This window comes from Raphanus sativus, chromosome 4 (genome assembly GCF_000801105.2).
Source record: "Raphanus sativus cultivar WK10039 chromosome 4, ASM80110v3, whole genome shotgun sequence".
Classification (NCBI taxonomy): Eukaryota; Viridiplantae; Streptophyta; class Magnoliopsida; order Brassicales; family Brassicaceae; genus Raphanus; species Raphanus sativus.
The window spans coordinates 47685125-47697266 of NC_079514.1; the positions used below are offsets into that span (position 1 = coordinate 47685125).

At 38.2% G+C, this 12142-nt stretch overlaps 3 protein-coding genes across 3 annotated transcripts; 1 reads left to right on the forward strand and 2 right to left on the reverse strand.

The window, feature by feature from the left end:
• LOC130511995 (histone acetyltransferase GCN5-like) lies at positions 1-4176 on the forward strand. Its single transcript, XM_057010028.1, has 13 exons — positions 1-638; positions 717-781; positions 862-942; positions 1019-1111; positions 1402-1570; positions 2010-2053; positions 2267-2366; positions 2520-2588; positions 2688-2739; positions 2988-3106; positions 3200-3293; positions 3554-3695; positions 3828-4176. The coding sequence occupies exons 1-13, from the start codon at positions 96-98 to the stop codon at positions 3889-3891; spliced, it is 1635 nt and encodes a 544-aa protein (XP_056866008.1). The 5' UTR covers positions 1-95; the 3' UTR covers positions 3892-4176.
• Positions 4177-8005: 3829 nt separating this feature from the next.
• On the reverse strand, positions 8006-9092 carry LOC130510488 (urease accessory protein F-like). The gene has a single exon (XM_057006844.1). It carries the CDS (start codon positions 8893-8895, stop codon positions 8185-8187), a length of 711 nt encoding a protein of 236 aa, XP_056862824.1. The 5' UTR covers positions 8896-9092; the 3' UTR covers positions 8006-8184.
• A 1073-nt stretch (positions 9093-10165) lies between these two features.
• LOC130510489 (F-box/LRR-repeat protein 17-like) lies at positions 10166-12136 on the reverse strand. The gene is made up of 7 exons (XM_057006845.1): positions 12064-12136; positions 11865-11969; positions 11656-11753; positions 11348-11550; positions 11111-11263; positions 10543-10641; positions 10166-10456 (listed from the first exon to the last, which is right to left on the reverse strand). Exons 2-7 carry the CDS (start codon positions 11957-11959, stop codon positions 10382-10384), a joined length of 723 nt encoding a protein of 240 aa, XP_056862825.1. The 5' UTR covers positions 11960-11969; positions 12064-12136; the 3' UTR covers positions 10166-10381.
• Between the last annotated feature and the right edge of the window lie 6 nt (positions 12137-12142).

A 12142-nucleotide genomic window follows, 5' to 3' on the forward strand; every position in this document is an offset into this window, starting at 1 on the left:
CAAATAAATAAATAAGATAAATTTTCCGTTCGTCGTCGTCGACGATCGTCCGATCCAAAAGAAACCCTAACCATCTCCATTTCCACTGCTACTCAATGGACTCTCACTCTTCTCACCTCAACGCAGCCAACCGCTCTCGCAGCTCTCAAACCCCCTCTCCTTCCCACTCCGCCTCCGCCTCCGTCTCCTCCTCCCTCCACAAACGCAAACTCGCCGCCACCACCGCAGCGAACGCCGCCGCCTCCGAGGACCACCCACCTCCCTCCGCCGCTTCCTTCCCTCCTTCCTCCAACGACGACCTCGAGAGCATCTCCGCCGCGCGGGGAGCCGATTCCGACTCCGACCCCGAGGAATCAGAGGACGCCGTCGTGGACGACGACGAGGAAGACTTCGCTCCCGAGCCGGATCAGGACTCTTCGATCCGCGCGTTCACCGCCGCTAGGCTCGATGCCAACGGTGGCGGCTCGAGCCGCAACAACACTAAGATCAAGACGGAGATCTCGACGTCGGTGAAGCTCGAGGCTGGCGTGAGCTCGGTCTCGGGGATTGTGCCCAAGGATGAGTCTGGTAAGGTATCGACGGATGATGTACAGACCTGCGGGGCTTACATTGCCAGAGAAGAGGCTCTCAGGAGAGAGGTTTGCTCTTTTTATCTTCCTGTCTTTAAAAGAATTAAATTATATGTTCTCTTTGTAAAGTTTTCTACTTTTGTTTAGGAAGAAGCTAACCGGCTCAAGTTTGTATGTTACTCTAATGATTGCGTTGATGAGCATATGATGTGGTATCTTCCTTCTCTCAATCCCTTACTGATTCTTATCAATCTATTACAGAGTTAATTTGTCTGATTGATTTTGTTCACAGCTTGATTGGGTTGAAGAATATATTTGCAAGACAGCTGCCTAATATGCCAAAGGAGTACATTGTTCGCCTCCTCATGGATAGGTATAAAGAACTAAAGCATTTAACGTCTTGCTAGTTGTAAGCATCCTGATGTCTGCGACTTATGTTGTTTACGCAGGAAACATAAGTCTGTTATGGTCGTAAGACCTCCTGCAGGTGGTAATGGTATCACTCATGTTGTAGGTGGTATAACTTATCGTCCATATCATAGGTAAGCTCAACTTCGCGTTACTATTCCCAACCTTCTTATAGTTTACAACAGTGATAATTCTTATTAGTTTAGATATTCCTTGAAATTTATCTATATTCAGTACGCTCATTACGCAAGACTGGAAGCAAGTAGTATGTTGTTGACTTAGTATCTTACTGTTGTTATCTAGCATGGATTGCTTTTCTGGTCAAGTCTTATATAAATGTATAATGTATGTTGTTAATGTCATAAAGTAGCGTGAGTACAGTCTTGGCATGCTTATTAACTTCAATGTTTTAACTGGGATTCAGTCAGAGGTTTGGAGAAATAGCATTTTGTGCAATCACCGCAGATGAACAAGTTAAAGGTTACGGTACCAGATTGATGAACCACTTGAAAGAACATGCACGCAATGTTGATGGATTGACGCATTTTCTTACTTATGCTGACAACAATGCTGTTGGTTATTTTGTCAAGCAGGTTGGTACTTATTTCATATTCTCTGCAATATTTGGCTCCTTTTCAGTCTTTTCTTTTTAAATTTCTTTTGTTGTTTAGTTGTATTTGTTAGCTCATCCAGAGCTCTGAGAGGCTCTGTATACACTCTCATTCGAACCCTAGAGTATAACCCAAGAACCTCTGCATGCTTAGTTTTTGTGTGCACAATCATGATGATTTTGGGGCTCTACTAACAAAATGTTCCTTTTGTTAAAACAACTCTCTAAATCTTTTGTCATAGTTCGTCTTTATTATCATCTGCTTTAGATAAACATTTATTCTCATTTGTATCTCTTCAAAAAAAAATAATGTTCCCACTCTTTGTTATCTAGTCTACTCTTTGGGGCACTAAAGTTCCGTAACTTTTCCTTTTCTTATAGTTTTTCACTAATTTAATCTGTTACGACTATTTTTTGTGCAGGGTTTCACTAAAGAGATTTACTTGGAAAAAGATGCATGGCATGGGTATGTAAACGATGAATCTCTTAGTTCAAACTGCTCATTACCGTACTCAACATCTGTGCTTTATATGATTGATGTCTGAATCGAATATTTGTGGTCTCAGTTAAACTAACAAACCTCAGAATAAAATCATTCTATTTCCAGAATTTGGGTTTACATTCTCTTCTACATCTTTTAAACCTACTCTTGCAAATAAAAAGCTTTGTATTTTCTCAGGTTCATTAAAGACTATGATGGTGGCCTCCTTATGGAATGCAAAATTGATCCAAAGCTTCCATATACAAATTTGTCAAAGATGATTCGTCAGCAAAGAAAAGTAAGCCATTGAATATGCTCTCTCTTCTGATGAAATAATTTCTTGAGCCTTCAAGTCCTACAGTTTATCATGGTTACTAGTATGAAAGGCTTTGGTGATTAAACCCTCAAGTTCATCAGATTCTGATACCCGTTGTACTATTTTTAATGCCAGGCAATTGATGAAAGGATAAGAGAGTTATCGAACTGTCAGAAGGTGTATCAAGTACCTGAATTTCAAAAGGTAAACATCAACGGTTGCGTGTCTTTTGTGACTACTATTGCATGCCACGGCAAAAAAAAAATGTTTCCAAAAGTATAATAAATGTGATAATTTCTGCAGAAAGAAGGTGGAAGTCCTAGGAAGATCAGAGTTGAGGATATTCCTGGCTTAAGTAAGTCATGATTCTAGCCCCATGGTATTACTGCAGTTTGTGCTAGTTGCTCCATCAAATCATTTGATATGCATTGTTTAGCTATGAAGTTCCGATTAATATATGATACTATAATTTTTCTTTAGAAATAGATTTATCTCTCAGGGTTAATATAGCTTCCTTAATTGGTGTTAAAATACTTCTCTTCATGTTGTGTAGAGAAAGTTCAATAATATGCTAATACAAGAATTATGAAAAAATTATTACAGCGGAAGCAGGTTGGACCCCAGATCAGTGGGGGCACACGCGTTACAAATTATTCAGTGGTCCTGGAGATAGTGTAACAAAGCAAAAGCAGTTGAACGCACTTATTCGCGTACTTCTGAAGGTTGTGATCAGTTTTCTTCCCTTAAATGCTTTATACGTTATTATTACAATTACATGCCCTTTTAGTTTGACAAGCTGAAGTAATTGGCAACAGACAATGCAAGACCATTCTGATGCTTGGCCTTTTAAAGAACCAGTTGATCCTCTCGATGTCCCAGATTACTATGAAATCATTAAAGATCCCATTGGTAAGAATACAGTTCGGTTAAACACTGAATTAATCATGCCATACATTTTTTTTGTTATCCTTTTGCTGTTCCTTGAAAGCATTATGGTCTCTACAAATAAAATTAATCGCCGAGGAATCAATGCTTAATCAAGAGATGGTTTCTTTATATAGGAGAACAACCTATCCTTTTGTTCAGTTAGTTTAAATAGATTTGATTGAAATAATTTGGTAATAGTGTAACTGCTACAAAATATGTTATGAACTTTCGTATGGACGCAGATCTGAAGACAATTGGGAAGAGAGTAGAGTCAGAACAGTACTACGTGACGCTCGACATGTTTGTGGCTGATGCGAGACGGATGTTTAACAATTGTAGAACTTACAACTCACCAGATACCATTTACTACAAATGTGCAACCAGGTATAGACTTCTCTTTATTTCCCCCGTTTCATTTCCTCAGTTATGAAAAAAAAAAGAATCTTTTTTTTTTTGAAACACACAAAATATTTTTTGAAAAAGGAGAATTTAATTTTTGCTTTTTCTCCTGAAAAGGTTGGAGACACACTTCCATAGCAAAGTACAAGCAGCTCTCCAGTCTGGTGCTAAATCTCAATAGAAGATGGTAGAAGTGATTATGTTAATTGTGTTACTGACTCTCGTTGGGACAGAGATATTTATCTCAAAAACAAGTGTGTTATTAGGTCGACTTGATCGTGTATGATGTATGTTTTCCATACGAATATATGTTTAGGAGTAGTAACATAATTAGGACCCTTTTGTGTATTTAGAACAAGTCTTAGAACACCCACGTCACGTTTCTCATGTTTTCCACTAGGTCCGTGCATCCAATCATTTGATTTTTGCTTTTTTTTAATCATAAAAGTCACTTCCGCGTTCTCTATATGATATGATACGTGTAAATTACACACACAAATGAATTCTGTGTCGACCATTGTTAAGATATCTAAGTCTTTAACAATTCCAAACGTGGAAGTTATATGCATATCTTCACAATTAGTGTGTTTCTTTTGTTTAATACTGCTTCACATGTGTGCAACTCTGTTTTGGCGTTCAAAACGTTTAGCTGTACATGAGAAACCTCTGTTAAAAAGGGATTGAAGTTCCTCTCCGGAATTAAACCCAAGTACAAAGGAAACGCTTTCGCCACAGCTTGCATCACTAGTTGCGAGAAACAGCTAAACAACGCCTTCGAAGACTTTTCAGATTTCTGGCTAATAACTACTTCACATGTAAGAAAAAGATGACTTCAATCTTTAACTACCAGTCGAGTGTCTCGATGACATTTCCGACAAAACATTGTTGAAAGAGGTTTAAGGAGGGATAGGGCTTGGGAAAAGAATGAGTGGCGACAGTGGATGTGTTCGCTGGAATGGGCAAAGTCTTTAACACTCTCAACATTAAAACCAAACTTAACCAGAAAGATACTGATTCATTGCTTCCACCACCTTTGTTCTTTTACTACTATTGATTTATTTATTTACATAACTATATAAAAAAGAAAAGAAAAAATTGTACGTCATTGTCAATGGTGATGAAAGAAAGGTTCCTTTTGATGTATGTTTGTAACTAATATGTGTTGTAGATAATCATGTATGTACCTCGTGATTGGAAAGGATGTGAAAATATGATTATCTAATAATAAACTTAATTGATATAATATATTAATGATATATAATATGTTTTGACCTTCATGTATGTACATTTTAAATATATTGTGTTGAACACCAAAAAGATAAGAGTACAAAGACATGAGTTAAACTTATGATCAGTTAGTCAGTACACATCTAATGAATCATGCAAGGACTGATCATTGAAATCATAAGAACACTATAATGTAATCATATTTACATGTTCTATACGTGTTAGTTGAGTTCATTGGTATGGAATATAGTAAACTTCCACTGCTGGATCATCCAAATCTTCTCATGCTAAAAAAAAAGTCTTCTCATGCTCCATTATTGCTAACATCACATGAAATGGAGCTCTCCACCATTTATTTCATTCTAAGTTTGCCTATTGTTTATTCTTTGCCTTTTTCTAGCTTTTTATCAGCATTTTTGTTTTGTTTCTTTGTAATTTATTCTTCTAGATATTAAAACTCGATATGTACGGTGTACTAAAACATCATTTGCAACATATACAAGTGGATTTGTTCTCCAATTTCAGATGCTTTTAAAAAAAAAAAAAAAAAATTCAGATATCGCCAATGGCTTTGACAAATTTGGATCTTCTCCATTTTCATATATCTGCAAAATATACTTAAATCGTTAGCGAGTCACGGGAGATAAGAGAGCCAATCACCACAACAAATTAAGAGCTAAATCTTCACTGAATATCTATTTTATTAGTTGTTGATTGTACAGTCTTTGTGCAGCTTTTCTCTTTTGTTTCTTGGTATTATGACATTTTATTTATCTCATGATGAATTTATTATCAGCCGAGAACTAAAGCTCCAATTGTATGGACACTTTCTCATAAATACATTTTAATGAACACAATCTCATGTACACGTTAGCATGGTCAAATGAGATTGTATAATCACACAAGATGAGCGACATAGATATCTCTGTTGTCAAATTTACCGGTTTGATTGTCGAAATTGTTGTTCCATCTTGTATAGAGGTTGGAGACGAACGATCCATAAGGTTCTACAGTAATATCTCTTAAGCCTTTTACAGACTTTAATACATCACGCAGTTGATATATAAATTGAAAAATATCTTGAAGAGTAGTATCCAAGAGCTACAATCAAGTCAATTTCTTGAGATTAAAGCCACGAAGAACACATATTCCGTAAAGAATCCAAGTCAATTTCTTGATATAAACTCTGTTATTTTCGACTGTGGCGGCGGTGCATTCACTGACTGAGACTTGAAATGAGGCGATGGACGCTTCGACTTGAGCTTGCGGTGGATTTCACTTTGGCAACAACATTATCGTCGACGTGTTGGATTATTAACTTTCTAAGCATTTGTTTGGCGAGTGCGTTCATCCTTTCAACCATAGACTTCACAGTACCTTCCTTCACAACTTTCAACGGGTCTTCTTTGTTTCCCCTCAACAAGGATCTCGAATCAGCCCTACGAAACAACAGAGATGAAGGTTTAGAGTATGGCGAGAGAGATAAAGAAAGTGAAGTTTCTTCAAAATTAGGATGACCCATAGGTCTAATTTTCCCCAAAATTAAAAAAACTAAGCGATGAGGAAAGAGGCGGCTCTGAGTTTAGAGGAAATGCTAAGTGTGGAGGGAGGAGATGAGAGAAGCGAAGGGATGCTACATACCAAGTGAGGTAAGAGCTTTTGTAGATTCAGATTTGGGTTCTCGTCTTGATAAAGAAGTGAAGCACCGAAGATTCTGAGATGCTTGAGAGGTCAAGGGGGAGTCTTGTGGCGATTTGGTTCAAGAGGGAGTCTTCTTCGAGGTGGAGTGATTTCAGGTTTGATTCATCAGTGGAGAAATCGGAATATGGAGGAGAGAAACTGAAGTCATCTGAGCAGAGCTTCGCTTTAAGGTTCGAGCTCTTTGTCAGCAGGGACACAAAGACCAAGGTGGAGTTTGTGGGTCTTGTGTCATTAAACCTTGAAGCAAAAAATGGTTAGTGGTTGGGCCTGCGTCTTGGGTCGGTGAATCTCGAAATGGATCAAGACGTAAGCCGAAAGTCTTCTCCATATAAAAGAGGAATGAGTTAAGTCGTTGTAACGACTTAACTGTCTACCAAGAAGAGATCGAGGTGATCGTCTTCTCCAGTAAGCTTGCGTGTTTCAGCGAATCGTTCCCGGTCGTCTACGTGTCTTGTATCACATGGATACCTGCACACAAGAAGAGAGTAGACTAGACGATCGATTGTACTTAGCTATTGAGATTTTATAATCTACACCGGAGGAGTTTTCCGATGAAAGCTAGTGCAAAGTTGAGAGCTCCGACTCTCCCCAGACGTAGCGACTGAAGGTCGTGAACTGGGAAACCAAATTGCAAAGTGTCTTTTACGTTTAATCTCTCTAACAATATCGAACAAACAACAACGTTGATCAACAATCAAATCTCAACAAATAGGAGACACAAGAAGAGTATACATTTCCTTCGTTCTCAAGAGTTTCGATATGAGCTCTTAGAATTCTGTTGTCGACGGCAGCTGCATCACACTTATGATTCATGTCACCAAGACGACTAAGTAAAGTTGAATGCTCACCTCTTAATTGCCCTACCTATGATATGTAAAAGCTTTTCCCCACAAATAAGACTAGTGAATGGCAAGCGAGAAACAGTTACAAAGACAAGAACCTGTGTTTCCAACAAATAAAACAAGAAAAGTTTCACTGAAGCTTCTCATGCATCATGCATGCTTCCAAAGCCAAACATAAACACACAAGCAATGCAATGCAGAGAACATATGAAAAGCACATACTTGTTTCCCTGAAGTGCAGAGACTTTGTTATGAAACGTAACGATGCCATGGCTCAAAAAACCGCACAGAAGAACATTTCAAAAAAAAAAATTCACAATCGCTAAACACAATGTTCGTTGTTGCATCAAAAATTCAAAACTCAGATTCAATCAAGAGAAAGTTGCACCAAACATAAACCAACAAATAGAGAAAAAAAAACATAAAAAGGCACTACCATTTTGTTTAAGGAATTACTATCTCTGTATCAAATTTGAGATCAAATATCAAATCAACATGAACGAAAGCCTCCGACAATGCTAATACTTGGGAGAATTTACGAGATTTTATTCGATTCCCAGAAAGAAAAAAAAAAGTGATTTCAAAAGCGAAACGCGTATCGTACTTGAGACAACAATTCTACACACAACCTTCACTTCTGTCAGAGATGAATACTCAAAATCCCAAATGTTTTACATTTTATTTTAAATAATAGATCCTTGTGATCAAGAGCAGAACAATCTAGAAAACAAGTAACCGTGACAACCTTGCACAACATCCAGCAACGGAGACGTCTGACACGCCTCACCAGCATCACGATCCTTCCACTTCTCTAAAACGGTTTCACCCGCAACCGCAGCGATACGATGCTGCATCACCGAAGCACCCATGGGTCCCACCAAGTTCAACCTCGTCGCAGCCGAGACAACATCTCTCAGCGTAACAAACAGGTACGCCCTCTGACAAGTCTCCGAATCCATCCCGAGCAAGCCACACACAAGCCCGAAGACCGGAGCGTGGTGGAAACGCAAACGCGACTCCCCGGAAGAAGCGTCTCTGATCGTCTTCAGAGATGGGATCTCGGTGAAGACAGAAGCAGCTACGCGGAGCAAGGCTGATCCTTGGGAGATGGATGCCTTTGAGGAGACTTGGTTTGTTAAGGTCGCGTCGAGGAGTAGATCGAGTTTTTGCCATGTCTCTGTGTCGGGAGATTTGTGGGAAGAGTAGACGAAAGGGAGGAGCAAGCTAGCTGTGTTGTCCAAGAGATGGATGATGTGGGTTTCCAGATCTGTTGGAGACGAAACTAGCCGTGTCTGAACAGATGCTTCGAGACCCAAGGAATGAGCGAAGCCTCCTGTTGGTAAAATGGAATCCAGTAATTGCCACTCGCTCCACTGCCTACAAGAGGACGCATCCCTCTCGCCTTCTCCAATCATCAATTGAATGACTTTCTTGAAACTAGAGAGAGAGAGAGAGAGAGAGAGAGAGAGAGAGAGACTTGAGCTATTATCTTTCCCTGCGGTTTGATCTTTAAAAGATGCTTTTTTATTTATACCGTGAGATTATTAATAATAACTGTGTGAGTGAGATCTGGGAACTGTTTTTAAACAGTAGTGGGTATTATACTATTATGTAGAGCTGTGTGATTTTTTTTACAAAAGCATGAAACTTCATATGATGAATATTGATTGGCTTTGGATTCAGAATTCTATTGACAATAACAGTTGAAAAAATTAGCCGGCCAGTAAAACAAAGCTAGATTGGGTTTTGTAATATGTAAGAGGTTGTCTTGTCTATTCGAATACCTTCTCATCAAGAAGTAGAAGAATAATTCACATGAATTCTGAATCCTTTTTGAATATTCTTTGCGTTACCAAAACGGACGAGGCTTCAAAAACCTTATTCAATAATGCTTTCTGCAAATGTTCTTTCAAAGAAGAGCAGATTTGAGAGACTTTGTGGGACTCTCAGGCTCTTTAAGCCCTTCCGTTGGTGACTTGGCCTCTCCCAAAAGCCTCACCATTGCACTGCCTACAATCTCTCAATCAGCCCCCCATCCAGTTAACTGTTAACACAATCAAAACACCAGTTCATCAAATAACCAACACGCATATAACTTAAGAGCCCTTGTGAAGCTACCTGTTTCACATGCTCAGGCTTTGATATTCCAAAACCGACCGCCACTTGCCTGCATTAAATTTACAAACAGCCAAACAATTTGAGCATTTCCGAATCGTTTCATGATAATAAACTTGACAGTATAATTGTGGAAAAACCTGCACCTAAGTCCAACACTAATGATACATATATACATAGAACTTTGGATAACATAATTTGACAGGAGCAAAAAAAAACGCATCATTGTTTCAGAAACCAAACTTCACCTTATCTAACATGTCAAGAATGTTATCCAGGTTGGTCCCCTGCTCCAAAGACCTTGTCGCTGCATCCTAATAGAAATAGGGCAAGATAATCAACACAGAAGTGAAAACTTTAGGACAGTAATAGCGTTGCATTTTGATTGATAGGTTTTGTAACCAGAATGATAGGACCATCAGCTAAATGGTCAGAGTAAGGAACACCCAGTTCGATTATGTCAGAGCCACAAGCGTCAAGAACTTTCAATGCTTCAGCGTTAGTAGAGATCTGGATAACCAACTGTTATGTACGGTATGATGCCACCTTCACACTCATACAAACGGTAGAGAACAATAAACCTATCAATAGGATTGAAATTTTCAGACAAGGAAAGTTAATTAAACATGTAACTATTCAAGCTAATTAGAAAACAAAGATTAAACATGTATAAGTTCATAAGTAATAAACCACAACAGACGTAATCCAACATGATCAGATGTACAATAAAATAGAGTTGGAAGAAGAACGAGTCCAAGATGAGTATTATTGATAGAGAGTTCGTTATTAATGTATAATGGTACACACTTCTCTCTCAACCTTCCTTCTCTTCTTCCCTGGATTATTCTCATCTTCTCTTGTCTGCAAACATCAAACACTCTCAGTTATATACAATTCACACTTTCTTATATCACAAAAAAAAAGTTAAATAATGAAATAAAATTCACCTCTTGGTATACGGAAGGTGGAGCCTGAATCCTTTTCGACGCATCAGCCAAGCGTTTCCGTGGAATGTGGTTTTCACCAGCAGCAAAGTTCTCAGAAACCTATTCAACAAGTATAATAAGAGAGGCTTATTAAGGCACTGGTCAGGAAGTGGCTTAAGAGATTATACTATAACAGAACACATTTCTAGGAGTGGACATACAACTAAACCGAACCGAACCAAAATAGAATCCTAGCCGAAATGTTTAGGCCATAAATCCACTACTTTTATGATTCTAATATCCAATCGTAAAATTTGAAACAAAAAGAAGACCATGGTTGATTGTGTAACCAAACCAAATTGAAAGTTATAACATTTTACATACTTTTGCCATATATGATTTAAATATGTAACTATAATTATTTATATCCTCTTTGAAAGGTTTTCTAACCTAAAAGCGATAAAAATCCAATCAGGAAAGCAAACAAAAATTTATCAGATTGAACTACAAATGGCTTTCTTTTAACTTATAGTGTGTATTAAACTAAAACCACAAACCGTATACAAGTTGTTATTGTCAAAAGAAGTACCTGTTTTCGGATAGCTCCTATTAGTAGGTTTTGACATCCTGATGCGTGCACAAGTTCCAACTTTGGACACTGGAGCACCAAACTCTCAGCTTGCAAATTGCTGCACGAGTTCAAATTCAAGTCCTTGAGCTCTGGGCAGTTTAGGAACAAAGCCTGCATCAACAGATAAAAAAAAAACTATGAGAAGATGGGATTTATAAAGAACTCTTTTCAAAGAGCATTGATGATGAATCTCACGTTCAAACTGGAACATCCCCACAAACTGAGTTTCTTCAACTGTTTATGTTTAATAAACATCTTCTGATTGTAGCCTGGTGCTTTTTGCGAAGTCGAACTCTTCTCTGAAGAGGTCGGATTATCTGAACTGGGATCAGACACAGTCATGCCACAATCCATCAGATCAAGAAGAGGAAGTTGAGCAGTAGCAAACTGAATGCCACCTGCAAGAATATTCGTTGTACAGGAAATGAGAAACCAGGGGAATAAACAGATGAATTTGAGAATTATATATTTTTATATATGCAAACTTAAAATCAGGAAATTACTTGATGTAATGTTGGGACAAAGAGCAACAAGTAATTTTGAGAGTGTATCAGGTAAGACATCGCAGATCATCCCAAGACCAGTATCAGTAATGCTGGATCTATAACCAACAAACAAACAAAAAAAAATCATGTGTCAACATACACTCTACTTCATTTGAATAAACACTCTGAACCAGTGGAGATAATACAGATCAAGAAACAAAACATACCCACTCAGATCAAGCAGTTCCAAGTTTGTGTAACTTGAGGAAATGGCAGCTACAGATGCATCAGTGATATCTATTCCAAAAACTAGGGAGAGCATTCTCAAATCCCTGGACAAAAATAGAAACTGGCATCATCAATTCTAACAGAACTACTGCTTTATCAATGATTTTCAAAGACTGGAAACAGAGAAGTTGGGCAAACCTGAAATTCACAGAAGTAAGAGCAAGTACAAAAGTGTGTGAAAGCTTCAGAGAGGCTATGTGAATGTTCTGTAATCTAG

Excerpts from the sequence above, each read along its gene's own strand:
- LOC130511995 (XM_057010028.1), top strand. The coding sequence starts at position 96 with ATGGACTCTCACTCTTCTCACCTCAACGCAGCCAACCGCTCTCGCAGC. Across the intron at positions 1,112-1,401 it reads ACTTATCGTCCATATCATAG|TCAGAGGTTTGGAGAAATAG; the intron begins GTAAGCTCAACT and ends ACTGGGATTCAG. Across the intron at positions 2,054-2,266 it reads GAAAAAGATGCATGGCATGG|GTTCATTAAAGACTATGATG; the intron begins GTATGTAAACGA and ends GTATTTTCTCAG.
- LOC130510488 (XM_057006844.1), bottom strand. The coding sequence starts at position 8,895 with ATGATTGGAGAAGGCGAGAGGGATGCGTCCTCTTGTAGGCAGTGGAGC.
- LOC130510489 (XM_057006845.1), bottom strand. The coding sequence starts at position 11,959 with ATGCTCTCCCTAGTTTTTGGAATAGATATCACTGATGCATCTGTAGCT. Across the intron at positions 11,754-11,864 it reads GAACTGCTTGATCTGAGTGG|ATCCAGCATTACTGATACTG; the intron begins GTATGTTTTGTT and ends TGTTGGTTATAG. Across the intron at positions 10,457-10,542 it reads CACCTTCCGTATACCAAGAG|ACAAGAGAAGATGAGAATAA; the intron begins GTGAATTTTATT and ends TGATGTTTGCAG.